We start from the raw sequence: 20,692 nt of genomic DNA, 5'->3' as shown, positions 1-20,692 counted from the left end.
ACATATTAGGAAAAGCATCGAAATGGCTTTTTGGTACCTTAGATGCAGACGATGGAGAAAGATATGAACAAGCAATAAATGAGCTTAAACTTTCTCAAAACTCTTATAAAAAGGAGCTTAATTTGCAAATATCATTAACAAAAGACTTAATTAATAATTACAATAGCACTATCACTATTCTAAGCAAAAATCAAAACTCTTTGAACAAACATGTTGCTTTATTCGAAAAACATATGAATAAAACTATTAATGATCTCTCAATTTTATTAAAACTTCAAAATACCATAAATCAATTAATAATAAATTGTCAAAGTTTCATAACATTTTTAGACAACCTAGAAGACGCAATAATGTTTGCAAAGCTCAATACGCTTCATAGTGCAGTAATTTCAGCTAGCGAATTAGAACAGATAATTTCTAATTTAATAACTCTTTATGGTGAAGAAAAAGTTATAAAATTTATAGATTTAAATTATTACTATCAAATTGCCAGATTACAAGTAAATTTCTCGAAAGACAAGATTATATTTGCCATACATTTTCCTTTATTTATAAAAGAAAATTTTAATATTTACCACTTGTTCACCATCCCTATAAACAATTCAATTATTGTTCCGGAATTACCTTACCTTATACTTGGGCCATATTCGCACCAATATCAAGAAGAAGCCTGTCCTGTCGTCCAAGATCAATACGTTTGCCAGAACAATTTAGGACCACCAAAAGCTGATTGCTCAACAGCTCTGATCCAGAAAGCTGAGAACTCACCTTGCAAGCTCCTCAAAGTCAATGTGTCTACCCCTATTATACAAACTATTACCAATGAGTTTGTATTGATAATCCCAACTTCCTCAAAAGTAAAAATCCAAATGCTCTGCGATTCAAGAAGAATTTTCTTCGCAACTAGACCCAGTTTGGTCCAAATACCATACAAATGTGGAATCGTAATCCTCGGATCCCAATTTTGGAATGAAGAAACAATCCTGGATTATGTACCCTTCCAGTTACCAGAAATATCCTTTACCAACATTGAATTCCAATTACCCATGGAAACGATCCAGCTCGACTCTATCGATCCGATCTTAATAAAAGCACTTCAAGACCAGGCAAGAGTTATCAAAACCCTTCCAGAAGAAGATGACCAAATCCATCCAGCCACATGGAGTTTTGCCACAACCCTTGGAGTCATACTGATCCTGTGCTGCATAACCTTTGCAGTATACGAATTATTCTTCAAGAAAAGAACAGTTCCAGAAGATCCAGAACAGAAAGAAGACGCCACCAAGAATGTTGAAACAAACATGACATCCCTGTTGTTTCAATCTTAGGAGGGAGGAGTTATGGCCACAATATTGACCACTCTATATATTTATTTGCTTACTTTTATGTTAACGTTGCTTTGTATTATATTTCACTGTATTTGCTAGTTTAAGTCTATATAATATCATGTAACGGCCTTATGCCTTAATCTTCGTTGTACCATACTTGCTGCTTGTACTTATTGTCAAATAAAAACTGTTTTTTAAAACGTGCTTCGCACGATAAGGAACATAACTACAGAAGTCATGAAGGTTTTGCGCCAGTGTTTATTCATGTTAATATTTGTTGGATTGATAATAACGGTCCTTAGAATATTAAAAGGCCTTTCATGTTCATAGTAACGGTCCTATAAATTGGCCCGCAAGATCGCCTGATATAACACCCATGGATTTTTCCATATGGGGTTTTATTATTAAGAACCAGGTTTATCAAACTAGGCCTAAAATTTAGAGGACCTAAGTTTAAAAATAAGAGAAGCGTCCAATAACATTTCAATTAATTCAACAACATTCAAAGAAAAATTGCAATCAATTCGAGAAAATGCTTACAAAATAATGGTCGTCATTTAAAACATTTAGATTAATAACAATAAAAACATTTCATAATTATGTATTTATTATTTAAGAGCCTTTATCTATTTTAAAAAAGTTCTGGATTTATTTTTGTTTATTAAAAATAAATTTATTATAAAGTTAGTCAGATATCAATGTTCTAATATTTATTTTTTTTAATTACCTCCTAATATAATTAATATTTTTAATTAAATATTGATGTTTAGCATCTAAAAGCAATAATGTTATTCAGCAGATGATTATTGAATAAATAAATTGATGACAGCTAAACAAATAGGACACTCTTTAAAGGTTATTTAAGAAACCAAGTCATTTTGCGTCTAAAATAGAATTATTATTAGTACTACTACTTTTAGTATTATATATTTTAGCTTTCATCAATATTTTTAAATAACAACCAAAAAGATATACTTTTTACTGTATTAATAAATAATTAATTTACAATGTAAAAAAAATCAGGCCCGCATTAAGGAAAATTTCCTGATGATGGTTATTAATTAATACGTTGGAAAACGTATGAATGAGATACATTATTTTAAAAGGAATAAAAAATGCTTTTAAAATAACTTATAAAAAATGCAAGTCCGTGTTTAAAAAAAAGTTGATAGCCATTGCCATTTGCCAAAATACCAAACGTAATAAAAAAATGAAGGTGAAGTTTTGTACAGCACAAAAAATTATAAAGCTTTGTAATTAAAAGTAAGTTCCTTAAATTGATAGCTTTAGAAATAATAATTCAAATAAAATTTGGCGTTTTTTATAAATCACGCTGTAACCCATGAACTGAAAAGCATTTTGCAACGCTGTAAAAAGATTTAGAATAAGCATCAAAATTATCAACTTAATTTAACCGCCCTCGTATCTCCTATAGTTTTGGAGATAGCATTAGTCACACATTGCAAATAGGACATCCTGTATAGGAGTACGCATTCTAACTATTTTAAAGAGCTTTTATTTAAAATGTTTTAAAAAAGAAATTTAGGCTATGCTAAGTAGTAAGTAGTATACACTTAACGAGTTTTACAGTGATGTTTTAATTCCTTGACTTAGTACTTTTTGTTGTTTTTTTGCTGACAATTTACTTCTTATAAGTAAATGTATAAATCTTTATTACGAAATAATCTATCCTCAATTTTTATTGTATAAACTTATAAATACTTTTTACAGGTAAACGAATTACCTAATGGATGAAAAACAGTTGGACACGTCCATTTTTTTGCATGTTTTCAGATTTCTCAAAAATATACAGAGTGTGTCAAGACCGGAAAGCTGTCAACTTTATATTTTAAATAGAACACCCTATGCCTTTTTGAATTCTATGATAAACTCTGTACACATTTCATGTATAACATCCTATACCAATCTTGCAAACTGTTTTCGAAAAAGCAACAATTAAAAACCAAAATTTTTAAGAACTTTACCAGGCTGTAAAATCTAAATAATTTAACTTCGACAAAATATATGGGTTGCACTTTCCTATCTTAGTTTTTCAGAAGCGACCGTTCAACAATAACGCCAATAATAATTTTTTAATAACGCCTTTTTTTAATAAAGGTATTGTAATAAAAACTTTGGTAGAAAGCCAAACTATTTAATAAAGTGAATAAAGTGTTCAAAATGCTTTACTTGCACTTCCTGATAATACGCAAAAAACTAAGACAGGAAAGTGCAACCCGGATTTCTCCCCGAAGTTAAGTCATTTAGATTTTAAAGCCTGGTAAAGTCACAGATGTAAATAGCTCCGTGTGGATCTATCTTTGGTTAAGTCTTTAAAAATGTTGGTTCTCAATTATCGATATTTCGTTGAAGATTGATATAGGGTGTTATACATGAAATGTGTTTAAAATTTATAACAGAATCCAAAAATGCATTAATAAATGGAGTATTCTATAAAAAAATAATAAAGTTGACAGCTGCCCAGTCTTCTTCACGTACCCTGTATATTTTTCAGAAATCTAAAAACATGCAAAAAATTAAAAGAGAATTAACGAGTCCGAGCGTTTTTTAACCAGGTAATTCGTTTACCTGTATTTTTCCAGACTTTTTGGAAACACTGTATAGTGTATATGTATACATTTTATTTCATTGATGTTTATTTTGTTTGTTCTTAATTAGTTACGGCGGTTAGTGAGTCTTCATTAGTATGTAAGCATCTCTGCGTAATGCAATATTGTATATTTAATATGAAAGAAAGAAAGAAAGAAAATGTGCTATATTACGTAAGACAACAAAATCTTGTGTACAAGCATCCTAAAAACTAAAAAAATCCAAATTTACTTTAAATTTCAAATTTCAAACAAACATAACATCTAAAACACTTTACCATAACATTTACACACATTACCAAAATTAATCATAACAAAACAGATTGAGAAAAAAAAAAGCATCTTTTTGATAAATTTCATTAAAAAATAAGTAAAGCTGTCAATAAAACAGAATTTAGAAGAAGTAAATTAAATTATTTAACAGGAAACAAAACTAAAACACTAAAATGATGTCAGAGCACAGGTTAAAAGGTATCATTGAAAAAATCGTCAAGGCTATAATATGCCCTGGATAATAAAAGTGATTTTAATTCCTTTTTGAATCTTTTAACTTCTAAAATTTGTCTGATACATAGAGGAACATGGTTGTAAATTTTTTTGCTAAGGTATATAAGTGAGTTCTTGGTGAGGGAGGATGTAGGGATTGGTAAGGGAAAATCGTTAACCTGGCGAGTCATATGACCAGTGTTAGAGGGAGGTTTAGGACATTTATGAATAAGAGTAGCTGTTTCTAAGATAAAAAGAGAAAAAGAGTTAGGATTTTTTGGGATATAAAGAGAGGTTTACAAGAATCTCTTAACCTAGCGGAACATAGGTATCTAAATGCCTTTTTTTGAATCACAAAAATTATGTTTAATAATCCCTTGTTGCTTAAACCCCAAAAAGGCAAGCCATAACGAAGGTGGGACTCAATAAGAGAAAAGGTCACTGAACGTGCAACTACCCCTCCCAGCTCATGCCCCGCCATTCTTACTGCAAAGCATCCAGAGGATAATTTTGATGCAAGATTTAGGATATGATCTTCGAAGCGAAGGCGACCATCAATGGTAATACCAAGGAACTTACAGCTTTCTTTGTTTTGCAAGGGGGAGTTTTCACTAAACATAAGGCCCTGAACGTCACACTTAAATCCCATAATAAAGGTTTTGCCCACATTAAATACAAGCCTGTTTGCAGCACACCACTCCGATAAAATCTTAAGATCCTTAAAAACCTGGGCTCTAACATTATCAGAATCTCTATGATTCCAAAAAATGGTGGTATCATCAGCAAACTGAACCACTTTGCCCTGCAGTTTTAATGAACCCAAATCATTTACATAGAGCAAAAATAATAGTGGTCCTAACACTGAACCCTGAGGTACTCCAGTTTTAAGGGATCTGGAATCGGATAAACATCCAGATACTGTAACTCTTTGGGTACGATTAGACAGATAGGATTCCAGCCATTGCAATGCCACACCTCTAAAGCCATAATTATTCGAGCTTAGACAGCAGTATTCCATGATCTACACAATCAAATGCCTTGGATAAATCGCAAAACACTGCCGCCGCGGACTCTCCAGAATTTAAGGACACATAGACACTCTCCAAAAAGCCGAAAACAGCGTCATGAGTCCCTTTTCCCGTTTGAAATCCAAACTGATTTGCAGATAAAATGCAATTATGTTGCAAAAAAGATAAAATTCTGATTTTTGCAAGTTTTTCAACTATCTTGGAGAGGGTAGACAATATAGAAATTGGACGGAAATTACAAGGCTCACTCACATCTCCACCCTTATAAAGAGGGATAACCACTGCCTCCTTCAAACATGCTGGAAAGATGCCATTATGAAAGGAATTGTTTATGGCAGAAGCTAAGGCATTCAATGCTGAGTCAGGCAAAAGGAGTAGTAATTTTGATGATATTCCATCAGCTCCAGCTGATTTATGGTTTTTTAAGCTTTTAATTGCATCTCTAACATCAGTAAGGCTAACAGGATAAAAGAAAAAAGAATTTTGAACTGACACTTGTTGAATATAATGCAAAGGATCAATATTAGTATTCACATCCTTGAGCAATAAATGAGGAATATTACAGTAATAATCATTTAAACTATTTGGTCTTACTTCTGGTTCTGAAACTTTCTTGTGAGAATGCCTGAAGTCATTTATAATTGACCAACATTCTCTCTGCCTATTTGAGGACATATTCAAGCGGTCACTATAATATTTAACCTTAGCTGCTTTTATCGTCTTTCTATATAGACTACGATATTTCTGATGATAAAGAATAATGTTTGCATTAGTTGTAAACTTGCACAGCTTAGCCAAAAAACGGAGGTTTTTAGCTGAAGTTCTGAGGCCTGCTGTGACCCATGGTTTTCTATTTTTCATTTTAAGCCTCTTTTTAGGAAAACACTGATTGATCTTGTCACATAGCACATGAAATAACAAAGTAAACGAGTCAGGAGCCATTTCAACTGCATTCCAATTAACCAAAGCTGCAGTAGAAGAAAAAGCATTAAAATTTGCTCTGCTGAAAATTCTTCCTATATAATGAGATGAAGGAAATACAGTGTTGCATGGAATCCTAGCGAGAATGGCTTCATGGTCAGAAATACCAGATGAGAGTACTCTACATGACACATCATTTGAATTTGTACACAAATAATCAATAGTAGTTGCAGATGAGGATGTTATACGTGTGGGTGAAAGAACATGCATCTTCAAGTCATAAGATTCCAATATACTTAAAAGGGATGTATGATATGATGGCAAGCTTACATCAGTGAAGTTAATATTAAAGTCACCAGCCAATATAACTATGGAGTGTAGAGACAATTGGGATAATAGAGAATCAAGTTTGTCCAGGAACATACCAATATCTCCTGTGGGTGGTCTATAAACACAAAGAACATATAAATTAAATCGCTTACAAAAACAAAGGGAGAATTCAAAAACCTTCTCCAACAGAAAGCTATCATACTTATTAATTTTACAGAAAACAGCTTCAATTGTTTGTTTAACTAAAATAGCTGTTCCCTTATGTATGGAGTGTTGCCGACAAAAAATTGATATAGGAATATAATCAGATATTAAGAAACATTCGTTAGGCTTTAACCAGTGCTCAGTTAGTAATACAATATCAGGAAAATCACATGAATCAAGTAGAAGATGAAGCTCGTCCATTTAATTTCTTAGAGACTGTATATTTAAAATAAAACTACTGAAACTTTTCACATGCTTATTTTCAATGTTATTAATAGAATGTGAGTGAGCTTCATCTTCTGTGTATTTATCTATAAAAAAGAATCCCTATCACAGTCAGTATCTAGAAGTCCAGATTGATTACTTGGTTTTATTGTGGACACATTTTTTGATGAAATGCTACTTTTGAAATGTTTTAAAATATGGGTATACAGTAATAATGCCAAATCTGATCCAAAGTTGCTGGCATGATTAGACTCTAAAATTCTATTTAGATTAATATTATTGGCGTGAAATATTCTATAGAGAGCCTTATTGCTATTATAAATTACATTATGGTTTGGATACATGTAAGGGCTTGTCATCACTAAACTATTGCTGTGTAAATGTATAATTTTTTTTTAAATATCGAATGATGAGCAAATACCATTTAACATTAAAATCAACATATCATTTTCTGTAAATTCCTTAACCATAGATGATGCAGTATAAATCAGTTCATTGTTTGTCAGGAAGTTCCTGGCTTCAGGAAACACTGGACTTTGTATTTTAATTTCTTCAGGAACACTCTACTACAGTTTCCACCCACAAAAAGAAGCCTAGGTCGATTATCAACGGGTGAATTTGGCCTACATGGCAACTGTGTTGGATAATTTATATTAACGAATTTAGATATGTTTTGCTGTTCCTTTAATGCACAAATATCGGAATAGCAAGTATCTTTTTCAACTTCCAACACCTTTATCGACTGGATCATATTCTTATTCATCTTAGTTAAATCATTAACTTCCATTTGTAACATATTTATTTGCATCTTATAGGTTGCAGATTCATTTTCTAATGTTTTTATTGTTACAATTAAATTTTTATTTAAGGTATTTAACTCATTGATTCCTATATTGAAATTTATTTTTTCCTCTTCACATACTTTTAATAGTGACAGTAATTCACATTCTTTAGTTTTTAAATTTGTTAATTCAATTTTAAGTTCATCATTAAGTTTGGTAGATTATCTAGGGAGGAAGAAAACTTCTTTTCGGCCTCTGACACTTCATCTTCAAACACCAAACTGTTTCTTCTCATTCTTTCTATATGCCTATCCTTTTCTTTTAGTTCAATCAATAATTCATGAATCCTCTGCTCGTAAGACTTCTTTTCATTCTCATTTTCATTAAAATTTATTTGACATTTTTCTGAGCATAAAATTTTGTAGCCTCCCATTTTTATGGCATCAGAATTTCTATCCAAACAACTTGGGTGGAATATAGACATACAAAAGATGCAGCAATAATTTGAAAACTCCTTTTTTTGACAGCATTTGAAATTACGATTCATTTTAATAAATTAATTAATATATAAATACGGTTAGACAGGAATTGCTAGCCAAACAGGAACTTGAGCCTGAGCGTCACCAGGAACACGCGTAAAACAAACACACTAGCACGTCCTAAGGTTGAAGTTCTATGGTTTCAAGTTAAGGTCAATGCCAGCAAAACAAGTCTAGTTAGTTAAAACAGGAAATATTTATAAAACAAAAAAAAATATTGACCTGTTAATTAGGAACACTTGTACGGAAATATAGCACATCGATGTGGTTGTAAAAAAAAAATCAAAACAAATCGAATCAAAACAAAACAAACAAAACTGAGTACCGGCGTAGCCTCCTACGAACTTAAACACGACCGTCACGTATGACTGCTAAACTGATACTGGTATTTTGCTTTATCGACGAGATTTATATCTTTTGATAATAAAGCCTTTTTTCAACTTGACTTAAATATCGGAAGGCAAATCCCACGCCGCCCCCTTCCAGCTAGGCCACTGATTTTTTTCAAATCTCAAAACGAGATTTTTACCATTTAAATCAGCATAAATATACACACCTAAAATGTTAATGCAGTGAAAAAAAATTCATTAATACTAAATATTTTAGTAAAAAATATGTTATTTTATTACAGTATTCTAAAACAACCCAAAAATACACACAAAATCTCATCAATTGCATTCAAAAAATAGGGAAGATATATATTTTGAGCACTTATAATTAAACAAACACATTGGTCCAAATAAATATTTCTGATAACAAAACAAAATAGGTCGCTAAAATTATTACATTATTCAAATACAGGTCTTTTATTATTATATAAATACATTCTATTTTGTATATTTTTTTTCACGTCAACAGGTTTATACTTAAATAAAATATATACAAAAAAAACTTGTAAGAAAAACAATAATTGCATTTTGTTTACAAGACTCAAAAAAAGTATCATAAAGTTGTCCGTCTATACCGAACTAGAGACTAAACACTTCACCCCTAAACCTAAGCAGATATTTTAAGTAACAGAAGTAAATTATAACAGAAAAAGTACCACAATGGAACTTGTCAATTATTGAAAATAAATATCAATAATTTTATCTAGTAAAACTGTCTTGCTTGAATCAATGGCCTTGATTAAACAAGACATTTTATTATAATAATATTATCTTGATCCATTTTCCTTAAACACAATGAAATGTTCATGCTCAGTTCATCACAGGGGACTTTACTTCAAGTAGTTTCTTTTAAAGTTCAATACTTAGTCTACCATTTTTTCTTATGTTCATCCATTGATACCCCTCCTGGTCCTAAGTACACTATCATTAATAAGCCTCCAATAACAGACAATGTCTAAAATTAACATTATTAAATAATTATGAAAATGTTTTTCATAGAAAAATTACATACCTGGAAGAAATCATATTTTAAAAAGTCCCTAAGTGGCTTGTAGTCTGGAATGTTCCACCATGCATTGTGGTAGAAGTTCAAAGTGGTCAAAAGCAAAACCAAAATTAGTGCTGAAAGCTTAGTTTTATACCCAACTGTGACCAAAATCATTAGAGCTGAGCCCAACAGATCTAAAACAATCTGAAAGATGCACAAAACTTTATAATTATCAGTTTAATACCTATGTAATGAAAATACCTGAAGGAAACTAAATTCGAATCTAATTAAAGTGACAAACATAAAAGCTAGCAGTACCCTTCCAGTTAATTGAAGGTAATTTTTTGGGTTGTTGTCACCAAGAGATGGAACACCTAAATAAAATAACTGATTAATAAAAAGAAATATTCATGGTGTTTTAATCTTACCTGCAAATAAACTTTTCGCTTCTCCTTTACTTTCAGCCAAAACCAGCAATAAGGCACCTACAAGGGCCAAATTTCTAAATAAGAATTGAAGGTCCCATAAAATACTATATGCCAAAGTCTAAAATACAACAAATTATATTAAATAAGATTATATTAGCTGATTATATACCGTTATTACCTGTAAAACGACAATAAAGAACAAAACTCCACAAGCAATTGGCACTCGGAACCTCACAATAACCATGGCACAGCCGCCAAGTTGGAAAATTAAATTAATCAGTACAAAAACTGTAGCTAAAAAGTAACCACAGCCCCACGACATATTCATGTATTCTCTTTGTTCATTCCATTGCACCCACATTCGAAGTCCATCCTCAAAAAAAGTGGAAATTAAGCATAATCTTGCTAGGGTTGGTAGAATATGCTTAAGTTTCCTTTGCACCTAAAAGTAGACAATAATATAAAATTCAGCTTATAATAGAGATGATAGACTGAAATTAAATTGGTTGTAAAAGTGGTTGGTAATGTATTTTATTTCAAACCTCTTTAGCAACATTAATAGATGAGTTTCCAGGAGAATTCCTGATGGTTGTATTTTAACACTACAGCAGTTAATGGGTATATCATTTTGAGAACCATATTTTTTATTTGTCATTTTATTGACTGACAATACATTTTAACTGTCACAATTCTCTATAATAAAACTTCTGTATAAAATTGTAAGCCTCTAACTTTACAACATATTTTAGGCAGGTTACTGTCCGAAATTTGAGGTTAATGTTTATTATTTATGAAAATACATTACTTAATCAGTACCAGTATGAATTTCTCTGTTATTAGCACCATTTTAAAAGCATTCAATGAGGGAAAAATAGTGGTTGTAGTATTTATTGAAAAAATTAGGGGAATTGGGTCTACGATCAATCGTTTTAAATTAAACTTATTTTGAAACTATTTGTTATAAGTGAGTTATTAACAAACAAGTATGGTATACCTCAGGTTTCAGTAATATTAAAATTAATAAGGCTGTTTTAGAGAATGCACACTGTGTAAAATACCTTGGTTTGCTAATAGAATCTCTAAATTGGCAAATGCATATAAAAAAAATTATACAAAAAATTAATTGCCTTATACCATGTACATATAAAAATAGAAATTATCTAACACATAAAACAAAAATTTATGTCTATGACTTTTTCTTATCACATATAACTAAGATAACTTTTACTTATGTGGAGTACATGTTGTAGAACAAAATTTAAGTAATACAAAATAGGGCTCTTAAAATAATATTTATAATTATTTATAATATTATAACTATGATAGAAGTAGTAACTATAAAATAGCAATTACTCATACAGAGACATTGTATAATGACTTAGGAGTTTTTAACCTAGAAAAACTTTTGTTCCTTGATCAATGTAGACTAATGTATAAAATCCTTAACAACCAAATAAAATGTAATTCATTTTGGGAAATTTGTAAATCAACTAAAATATTTTCTTTTGCTAAAATAGGTCAAACAGTTAAATAGATGTTATGTTTAGAAATAGATTTAATATCACATATTTATTAAAAATTTTAGAGTTATAAAATGTTGAATATTCTACATTTCTCAAGACCAGAGCAATAGGCACTGTTTTGAGTTCTTATGTAAAATTAAATTTCCAGATATTAGGAGATTCAATAGAATTGTTTTCCCGGGTCTTATTATGCTATTAAATTTATCATACTGTTTTATAGCATTACATCTAACATGTACAGTATTGGCCATAATAGTTGGAACTTTTGAAAATTTATTATATTTTGTGTGCCTTTTAATTAGCATTTTATTTTCTTTTATAAAGTTGTTGTACACGAAAAACTAGTGTTAATTAATTTAAATGTTGACAAAAATTCAGCACCAGTAGCAGTTCGGAATAAAAATTTTAAAAAAACTGGACAAAATACTTGGAACTATATGATTTTCATTCAAAAACGACATAAAACATAACTTATTGAAACCATAATATTATAATTAATATTTGGTATATGATAACCCTTAGCATTAATTACTGCCTGCATTCTTCTGGGCATTGATTCAATCAAATTTTCAATTATTTGTCTGTCAATGTGAGTCCAGGCTTCAACAAGCTTATGAAATAGTTCATCAGCATTTTTGACTGTTCCAGATGCCCGAATTTTGTGATCCAGATGTTCCCATAAATTTTCAATCGGGTCTAGACTCTGGGCCAGCCACTTTAAAACTGTGATCTTTTCTTGGGCCAACCATTATTTTACCAATTTTGACGAATGTTTTGGATCGTTATCATGCTGGAATACAAAATTTACTGGCATCGACGCAAATGTGTACGGCTCCATTATATTTCGCAAAATATCCCGATACATAAATAGATCCATTTTCCTCACAATTTTATGTATTGGCCCAGTACCATACCAAGAAAAGCATCCCCATACTATCACATTACCACCTCCATGTTTAACCATAGGTTGGATAAACTTTTTCTTGAGTCTTTCACCTTTCAGTCGTCTTACATGAAGTATTCCATCACTGGAAAACAGATTGAACTTGGATTCGTCACTGAATAGCACTTTTTTCCAATCTTGTACAGTCCAGTTAAGATGATCCATTGCAAATTGTAGGCGTAACTTGACATCTTTCTTCCGCAGCAAAGGTTTTTCCAGAACACAATCGCTTTCTTACCGTTCTTGCAGAGATATTGGAAGGCTCACCTTCATTTAATTTTTGTAAAATTTTGGAGGATGACCAAAATTGGTCATTCTGGGAAATATTTAAAATTCGCCTATCTACACGGGCAGTCGTGGCTTTAGGTCTTCCGTGCTTTTACCTGGTACCACATTTCCAAATATACGATATTTCTTAATTATCCGTGTGTGGGGTGTTCTTAGGAATGTTTAGTCTTTGAGCAATATTACACTGCCTAACACCCTGATTGTAAAAATCTAAAATTCTTTGGCGAATGTCGCTGGAATAGCCCTTGCCTTTTCCCATGGTAACACAAAATAAAATAAATAAAAAGAACCCACTTGCACACTGGTGTGTCAAAGACTGCCTGTAAAATACATCTTTTATAAAAAGTACCAAGCATTTTGTCCAGCACAAAAATTTAAAGTATTTCTTATTGTCTGAAACCAGATAAGGTTGAAATTCTGGTATGCTTTTTTTGTTTAGTTATAAATATTGATTGGATGTATAAAAATAAAATATAAATTTAAAACATTGGAAAAATTTTAAATTTTTAAAAGCTCCAACTTTTATGACCAATACTGTATATACTTATTAGTTACATTCCAACATTGAGTTCATATGGTTTCTAGTAACTTATAATCTCAATCACCAGACCAGAATCAGATACCTGTCTAGACAATACATTTGTAAAAAATAATAAGAAAATAAGTAATTTTCACATGAAATTGTACATAACAAAATGTGACCTAACAGACCATTTTCCAATAATGTTAAATTTTTCTACATGCTAAAAATATTGAGAAACAGAAAATGATGAAAGAACTGAACTGAAAATTAAAATAAACAATATAGACTAAATTATTAATTTCAACATGAAATTCTGAATGATGTTTTTAAATCAAACAATCTAGATAAAGGCTACTACACTTTTCAAACATAGTTTTTTAGAACTTTTCTCAAAATGTAAAACAACATCAATTTCTTAAAATAAAGTTTACCAAAAATTAAACCTTGGACCATAAATGGTATTAATGTGTCAATAAAAGAAATATTAAAAAGCAACTGCAAAATAACTTAACAGAAGAAAGCAAATATACAATGTACCATAATAATTTAAATAAGCTACACAAAAAACATTCTACAAGAAAACAATTCATAAAAATAAAAATAATTTAAAGAAAATATATGAAATAAAAAAAAAAAAAAGACCTTGTCCACTCCTAATCCTTGATATGTATAATAAAATACCAAACTCATCAAATATATTTCAATTAAAAATGCCAACAATTCATTGTTCATAAGACCAAGATTATCATAAATATATTAATAAAGCATCCAAACTCCCTAAATATAATGGTGCCTCAGGACATGACAGTATTTCAGCAAAACTAATAAAGAAACTTTACATTCACCTAATTGAACCATTAACATTAAATGTTATTTGCTTGTTTATTTTATATATCAACTCAATTACAAACTTAAACATAAATGGTGTAATTATTTCATAACCTGATTCCCAGTATGTATTAGAACTAAAATCTCTTCAGATATACCAGAATAAAATACTAAAAATAATTCTTAGAAAATCATAGTTATACCCTACTCAAGAAATTTATAATGAACCCTATATAAATATAAGAACTTTATTCTGTATAACTGTTGCCTTATGCAAAATCATAAAAAAATTAGATATCTATAAATCATAGCCAAAATAATAGATCTAATGAGGATGAGCAAAAGCAAAGTTTACTAAATAAAATACAAAATTTTATTCAGTAAACTTTGGCAAAAGGTTCTTCCTATATGCTATAGTGAATTTAAGTTTTTTAAGTTTTTAAGTTTTAAGTTTATTCAAGAAATTTACAAATCAATACTTACATACTAGTAAACATTATTTTTATTATAAATTCTTACAGGTTTAGATTGCACCTAGGTAAGCATACCTGTGTGTGCAATAAATAAATATTGTATAACGAATTGGATCAAAATTGGCATCTATATAATATGTAAATATCAAAACAATTTAATTACTTTACACGAAAATAGCGTACTACATACTTATGTATCAGAGAAACTTCAAAATAAGACTTAAGTTATTACAAATGAGTTGTTTGACATTTTTATTAAAAAGTTTTTTGTTTTTTGAATTCCTGATATCTAGTGGAATTAGGTTGTAAAATTTGGGTGCTAAATAGGTGGCAGATCTGAGATTGAAATTTCTTTTTGATGATGGTATTTTTAAGTGCTTGTTAATGTTTTGCCTAGTGTTGTGTTTGTTTTGTATAAAATTTGTTTTAATCCATCTTTTAATTAAGTAAATTTACAAAGAGATAATACGTACAGTGCACGAATACTGCAGGTTTCAATAGAGTAAAGGTGAGAAGTTGGAAACAATCTTGCTTTTTTTAAAAATAACTTTGAGAATATAGTTTTGACTAGTCCTTAGCTGGTCTAGATTGCTAGAATACATACCTCCCCACACCGATATCCCATAGGCAAGTAATGGTTCGACAAATGCTTTGTATGTCATAATAGTTGTTTTTTTGTTTAATATTTCACACAAAATATAAAATTTTGGAATTAAACTTCTTATTTTATTCCATAAATATAGTACATGTTGATCCCATTTTAAGGGGTGAATCTACTATACCCAGGTATTTTATTGACTTAGTTTCTTTAATTCGTGATGTGTTGTTTATTTCTATTGAACTATAATCTGGACGGTTCGCTTCAGTTAGTGAAAAAGCCATATAGCAAGTTTTGTCTATGTTAAGTGATAGTTTAAGTAATTTAGAAAAACCTAGATTACATCAGAAACATCAAAAGTAAAAAATGTTATAAAATGATGAAGCACTTTATTGTGAACAATAAGTTTTACTTGTTGTAACCCAATATTGTAGTTGCTTTTATCTTGTTAAATATTTTATTACCTTATTGTTAGTATTTCTAAGATTAATTAGGAAAATCTTCCATTCAATTCTTTGAAGTTGAAGACAAAAAAGGGTAATCGTACTATTTTATTTATTTCTGCCAACATAGTTGCTTGCATCTAGGGGAATATAACTACAAAATTCGAATTCTACTACTATCATAAATTTGATTTGATTTTATGGTATTTGTTCAATATCAAATCTCATTTATGAGTGATTTTCTAAATATTGTGGTATTAAAAAGCTATCTTACAGACAGATATCAGAGGGTTCGAATCAATAACACACTAAGTAGTGAATTGAGAATAGAAATGGGTGTGCCACAAGGCACTGTTCTGGGCCCCATTCTTTTCTTAGTTTACATTAATTCCATGTTAAAAATAAATATAGATGGAATATCAATTTCATATGCCGATGATACTGCATTAATTTTCAGTGGAAATACTTGGCCAGAGACTCAACAAAAAGCAAATAATGGGTTCAGGGTAATTAAAAGCTGACTCTGTGTGAATAAATTGTCATTAAATCTTACTAAGACTAATTATATAGCCTTTTCATTAACTGAAGCTAATAGACCTCCATTCTTAACTATATTAGTAGATAATGATAAAATTAATGAAGTTTCAAAAACCAAATATCTTGGGATACTAATTGATAAGTACCTAAAATGGGTTCCTCATATTGATTATGTGACGAATAGGATCAGAAATCTGCTACATAAATTTTTTCTTCTCAGAGATATATTTAACAAAAACCTTTTACAAACAATTTATAAAAATCTGATAGAAGCTGGGATTCGTTATGGCATATTAGTATGGGGTGGGTTGTACAACATTTATTTAAATAAGCTTAACATAATCCAAAAATCGATTCTAAAAATAATGTGTAAAAAGCCTAGGAGATAGGTACCCATCCCACTTACTTTTCACTGAAGAAATTCAAAATGTAAGATGTATTTATATTCACACAGTTTCCATGTATATCCACAAAAATCAAAATAAATTAACATATATCAATCATATGCTTAACACTCGTGGTAGAGCAGATCAATTAATTCAAATACCTTTAAGTCAAAACAACATCAATTTCAAATTTATTACTTGGCTTGGGCCAAAAATTTACAACATTTTACCAAAGCAAATTAAGGACATAACACATATAACCTTATTTAAGAGAAAAGTAAAATCATACATCTATCAGTATTATGAAGAAAAATTTAAAAGTATGCTAAATTAAATTAAGATGCAATGAATGTATAATATAATGTAAATTAATATTATGTGAACTAATTTAAAATTTATATATATATATATTTTTTTTAATCTTGTTAACTATAATAAATTATTTATTTTGTTTTTAGCACACACAGGTGTTTGTACACGTAGGTGCTACTAAGAAATTTTTTTTACCATAGCATTTATATTATAAAACAAATTATGTTTTAATTAAATGATAATAAACGTGGAAGGATTACAGGGTGTACTGTATCCTCCTTCTCCTCCTCCTCAAATATGTTTGATATTTTTAAAAAGCGGCTCTGAAAATAGTGTATACATATGATAGTATAGGTACTGTAAAATTGAAGCTCTTAAATTATATTCCTTTTTGTAAGTTTTTAGAAAGACTATGAAACGTTTCTAGAGGGAAAGAACATAATTGATTTATGAGTGGTTGCAGAAAATAGGATTTTACTTTAGGCGTTTAATAGCACTGCAAAAAAAGCAAAAACGTGATTTCTTAAATAGTTTTTTGTTATCTCATACCATCTTTTAAATAAAATGCTTTACTTTACCTTACTGTTTCAATATTTGAAATAAATTTAAATATAAAAAAATATGGTTTGTAAGTAGGTTAGCTGTTTGGGGGTCATTTGATCCAACTTTCTTTTTAATGAATTATTATTATAATAAATGTGATTTTAATCAGGGGTTAAGGATAAAATAATTGCAGCAACCTAGCTACTTTATACAATAAGGGTGGGTGAACCTTATCTGAACCTTTGTTAGTCAACGCATTGTTTGCTTCAATTACAATATAGTTTTTGCATACTTTATATGAACATTCACCCTGGTAATTAAAAATAATGTTTTTTACATATGGAACTACCTCTTGAGGCACACTTTATGTTTATGTGAATGTACTTTAAACTCCTTAAGGTAATAAAAATCTACTTTCCCAATTTAAAATCATATGAATATAGGTCAAATTACAATTGCATACAGATTGAAAAAAAGAACCTGTTGAACAAATCTTACATTTTTTAAGGTGACGTGACCTTTTTGGAGTTTCACCTTATTTTTGACTAAAGATTATTGAGTTACATGTGCACTAGATACCTAAGATATTTTGAAAATTATTTACCTGGTCGGCGACGTCCTCCGCCTTCGAAATGTACTCGTTTTGGATGTTCATTTTGCAAGATTTGGCCGAAAAACTACACGCAATTGACTTATTTTCGGAAAGGAACCGTCTAAAAGTAAAAACACGGCCACATACTCTGTCACTGTCAAAAACATACTGACGTCATTGCCCAACTGTCAAAAATATGACGTCTAAAATGGCCTTCATTTTACAATTACCGTAACCGTAAAGGTAAGATCGGCAAGTAGCAAAAAAACTGAAAACCACTAGTAAGAAAAAGTCAAGCACGATTGCCAATGAGTGAGGAATTCCTCCAAATGTCGGGAATGTGAGGTTTTTAACTCGAATGAAGATGTAGTGAGTTTTTTCTGAGGAAAGCGATCACGACGAATCGGCAATGTCGCACTTGTCGTAGTTACCGGCTCATTGGTAACCGGCGCGAATGAAATCAGCTGACTGCTGTCAAAGGGGCAGCACGAAGATTAGAAAAGGACAGACCATAACCAAACTGAGACAAAAAGAGCGAGAGAGAGATATATGCACCACGTGGTGGAGAAGACGCTTGTCAGACTAATTTTTCCCCCTCCCGCTCACTACTTTTTTTGTTGATGTTGATTTCGAACCGAAAATATTCTGTTATAAAGTTTATAGAAAGTATTATTTGAAATTAATTTTTATTGTGATTTGAAAATTTTCTGAATCTGTTTAGTCGTGAGTTTTATTTTTTAGACGCGAAAGATATTAAAATAGAGGCTAAAGTATAATACTTTAATAAATGTGTACCAAGTACTAGATGAGTGTTAATTCCCTTATTTACTAACCTTGTTAGGATTTATTTTAAACACTTTATTAAATTGTGCATTTTTTCCTAATTCTTTGGTTTGGATAATTTGTTAGATGTATCCTGCTGAAAAATGGTAAGTAACATTTTAAAAAAATGTTGATTGCAGTAATTGTATGAGAGTGTGTTGTGGGACTGTTTTTTTAGAAACATTTATTTCACATCATTTTGCTATTCCCTTAGAATAATTTCTAAGAACTTGTTTACATTGCAAAAAATGCTTATTTTGCCATTGTGGAGTCACATTTTCACTATGGGATTTGTTTCTGGGGATGATATGCCCACTATTTCTTTAATACAGTATTTGTCCTGCAAAAAAGCAATTAGAGTCCTTTGTGGAGTGAGCTGTCATGTATCTTGTCAGCATCTCTTCATGCAAAATAGAATCTTGACCCTTTGTTGCTTATACACTGGTGGCCAAAAGTAAATTGACAAACCAGTTTTAACATTTATTTCCATTATTTTTAAAACTTTGATCTTACATAATAATATCTGCAAGTACTATTTCTTTATGCAATAAGAGTAAGTAGACCTAATTACCAAGGAAAAATAATTATAAATAAAATAAAATAAATATAGATGAGAAGAAAATTGACAAACTAAAATTTTTTATTTCTTTTAATAACAACAAGAGCAAAATATCCTATATTAATTAATATTGTGTAGCATAGCCTCTGTTCTTTACAAGAGCTGACAAGCTGCGGGGCATAGACTCGATTAACTTATTCATCAGCGACATACCAATTGATTCCCAAGTATCTTGCAATGCCTTAAAAAGTTCTTGTTTGTTTATATATTTTTTTATCTCGTATTTGTCTATCCAGATAATCCCACAAATTTTCTATTGGGGTCATGTTGGATGACTTGGATCACCACTTAATAACATTGATTTTTTCAGCATTAACCCAATATTTAACAAGCTTCAAAGCATCCTTGGGATCATTATCCTGCTGAAAATAATGATTAAGAGGCATAACTTCATCCATATATCATCATGTTCTGTAGGAGATTCTTATACCTAAAACTGATCATTGTACCTTTAATTTGATGCATAGGAGCCATTCCTTGACTAGAAAAACAATGCCATACCATTACAGAACCTCCTCCATGCTTTAAGGTGTGATTTCCTAGCGACGTCCAGCGTTCGCGGTCCGCCACCATGTCTGGCCAGAGACAACCTTCGATGTTTCGAATACGTCTGGCCAGAGACAACCTTCGATGGTTCGATGCTTCGATGGTTGTCTCTGGTCTGGCAGTTAATAACACGTACAATGTATTTTGTATGGAATCGTTTTCCTTGAAGCGTCGTGATTCGAAGTCGCAACGTCCGGCCGTCAACGGCTGCGTCTCGACTGCCCAAAAACATGTTGAGACGCGAACGTAGATCCTAGCCGTCTATACATCAGTTTGATATAAGCAGAGTTTAGCTGAAGATATTAACACAAAATGTCGAAAAAATTCACAGATGCTGAAGATGAAATATTGATTTATCAAATACCTGAATATTGTTGTATTTATGACCATGAAAATAAAGACTTTAAAAGATTACCAAGTTTGGGAAAATGTATGGAAAGAAATTGCTGCAATTTTATC

General features: G+C 30.5%; 2 protein-coding genes across 2 annotated transcripts in view; one reads left to right on the top strand and one right to left on the bottom strand.

The window, feature by feature from the left end:
* Window positions 1-9,052: 9,052 nt before the first annotated feature.
* Window positions 9,053-18,426, bottom strand: LOC126734500 (surfeit locus protein 4 homolog). Its single transcript, XM_050438157.1, has 6 exons — window positions 18,259-18,426; window positions 10,436-10,699; window positions 10,258-10,375; window positions 10,091-10,203; window positions 9,854-10,033; window positions 9,053-9,796 (listed from the first exon to the last, which is right to left on the bottom strand). Exons 1-6 carry the CDS (start codon window positions 18,307-18,309, stop codon window positions 9,710-9,712), a joined length of 813 nt encoding a protein of 270 aa, XP_050294114.1. The 5' UTR covers window positions 18,310-18,426; the 3' UTR covers window positions 9,053-9,709.
* A 1,177-nt stretch (window positions 18,427-19,603) lies between these two features.
* LOC126734499 (uncharacterized) overlaps window positions 19,604-20,692 on the top strand; it is a 99,629-nt gene continuing 98,540 nt past the window's right edge. Inside the window, exon 1 of the mRNA XM_050438156.1 lies at window positions 19,604-19,621. The gene's annotated coding sequence lies outside the window, so the exon portion shown is untranslated. The remainder of the gene's footprint in view (window positions 19,622-20,692) is intronic.

Source organism: Anthonomus grandis, chromosome 3 (genome assembly GCF_022605725.1).
Source record: "Anthonomus grandis grandis chromosome 3, icAntGran1.3, whole genome shotgun sequence".
Lineage (NCBI taxonomy): Eukaryota > Metazoa > Arthropoda > Insecta > Coleoptera > Curculionidae > Anthonomus > Anthonomus grandis.
The sequence above is the reverse complement of the archived record's forward strand: the minus strand, read 5'-3'. Positions and strand labels throughout refer to the sequence as shown.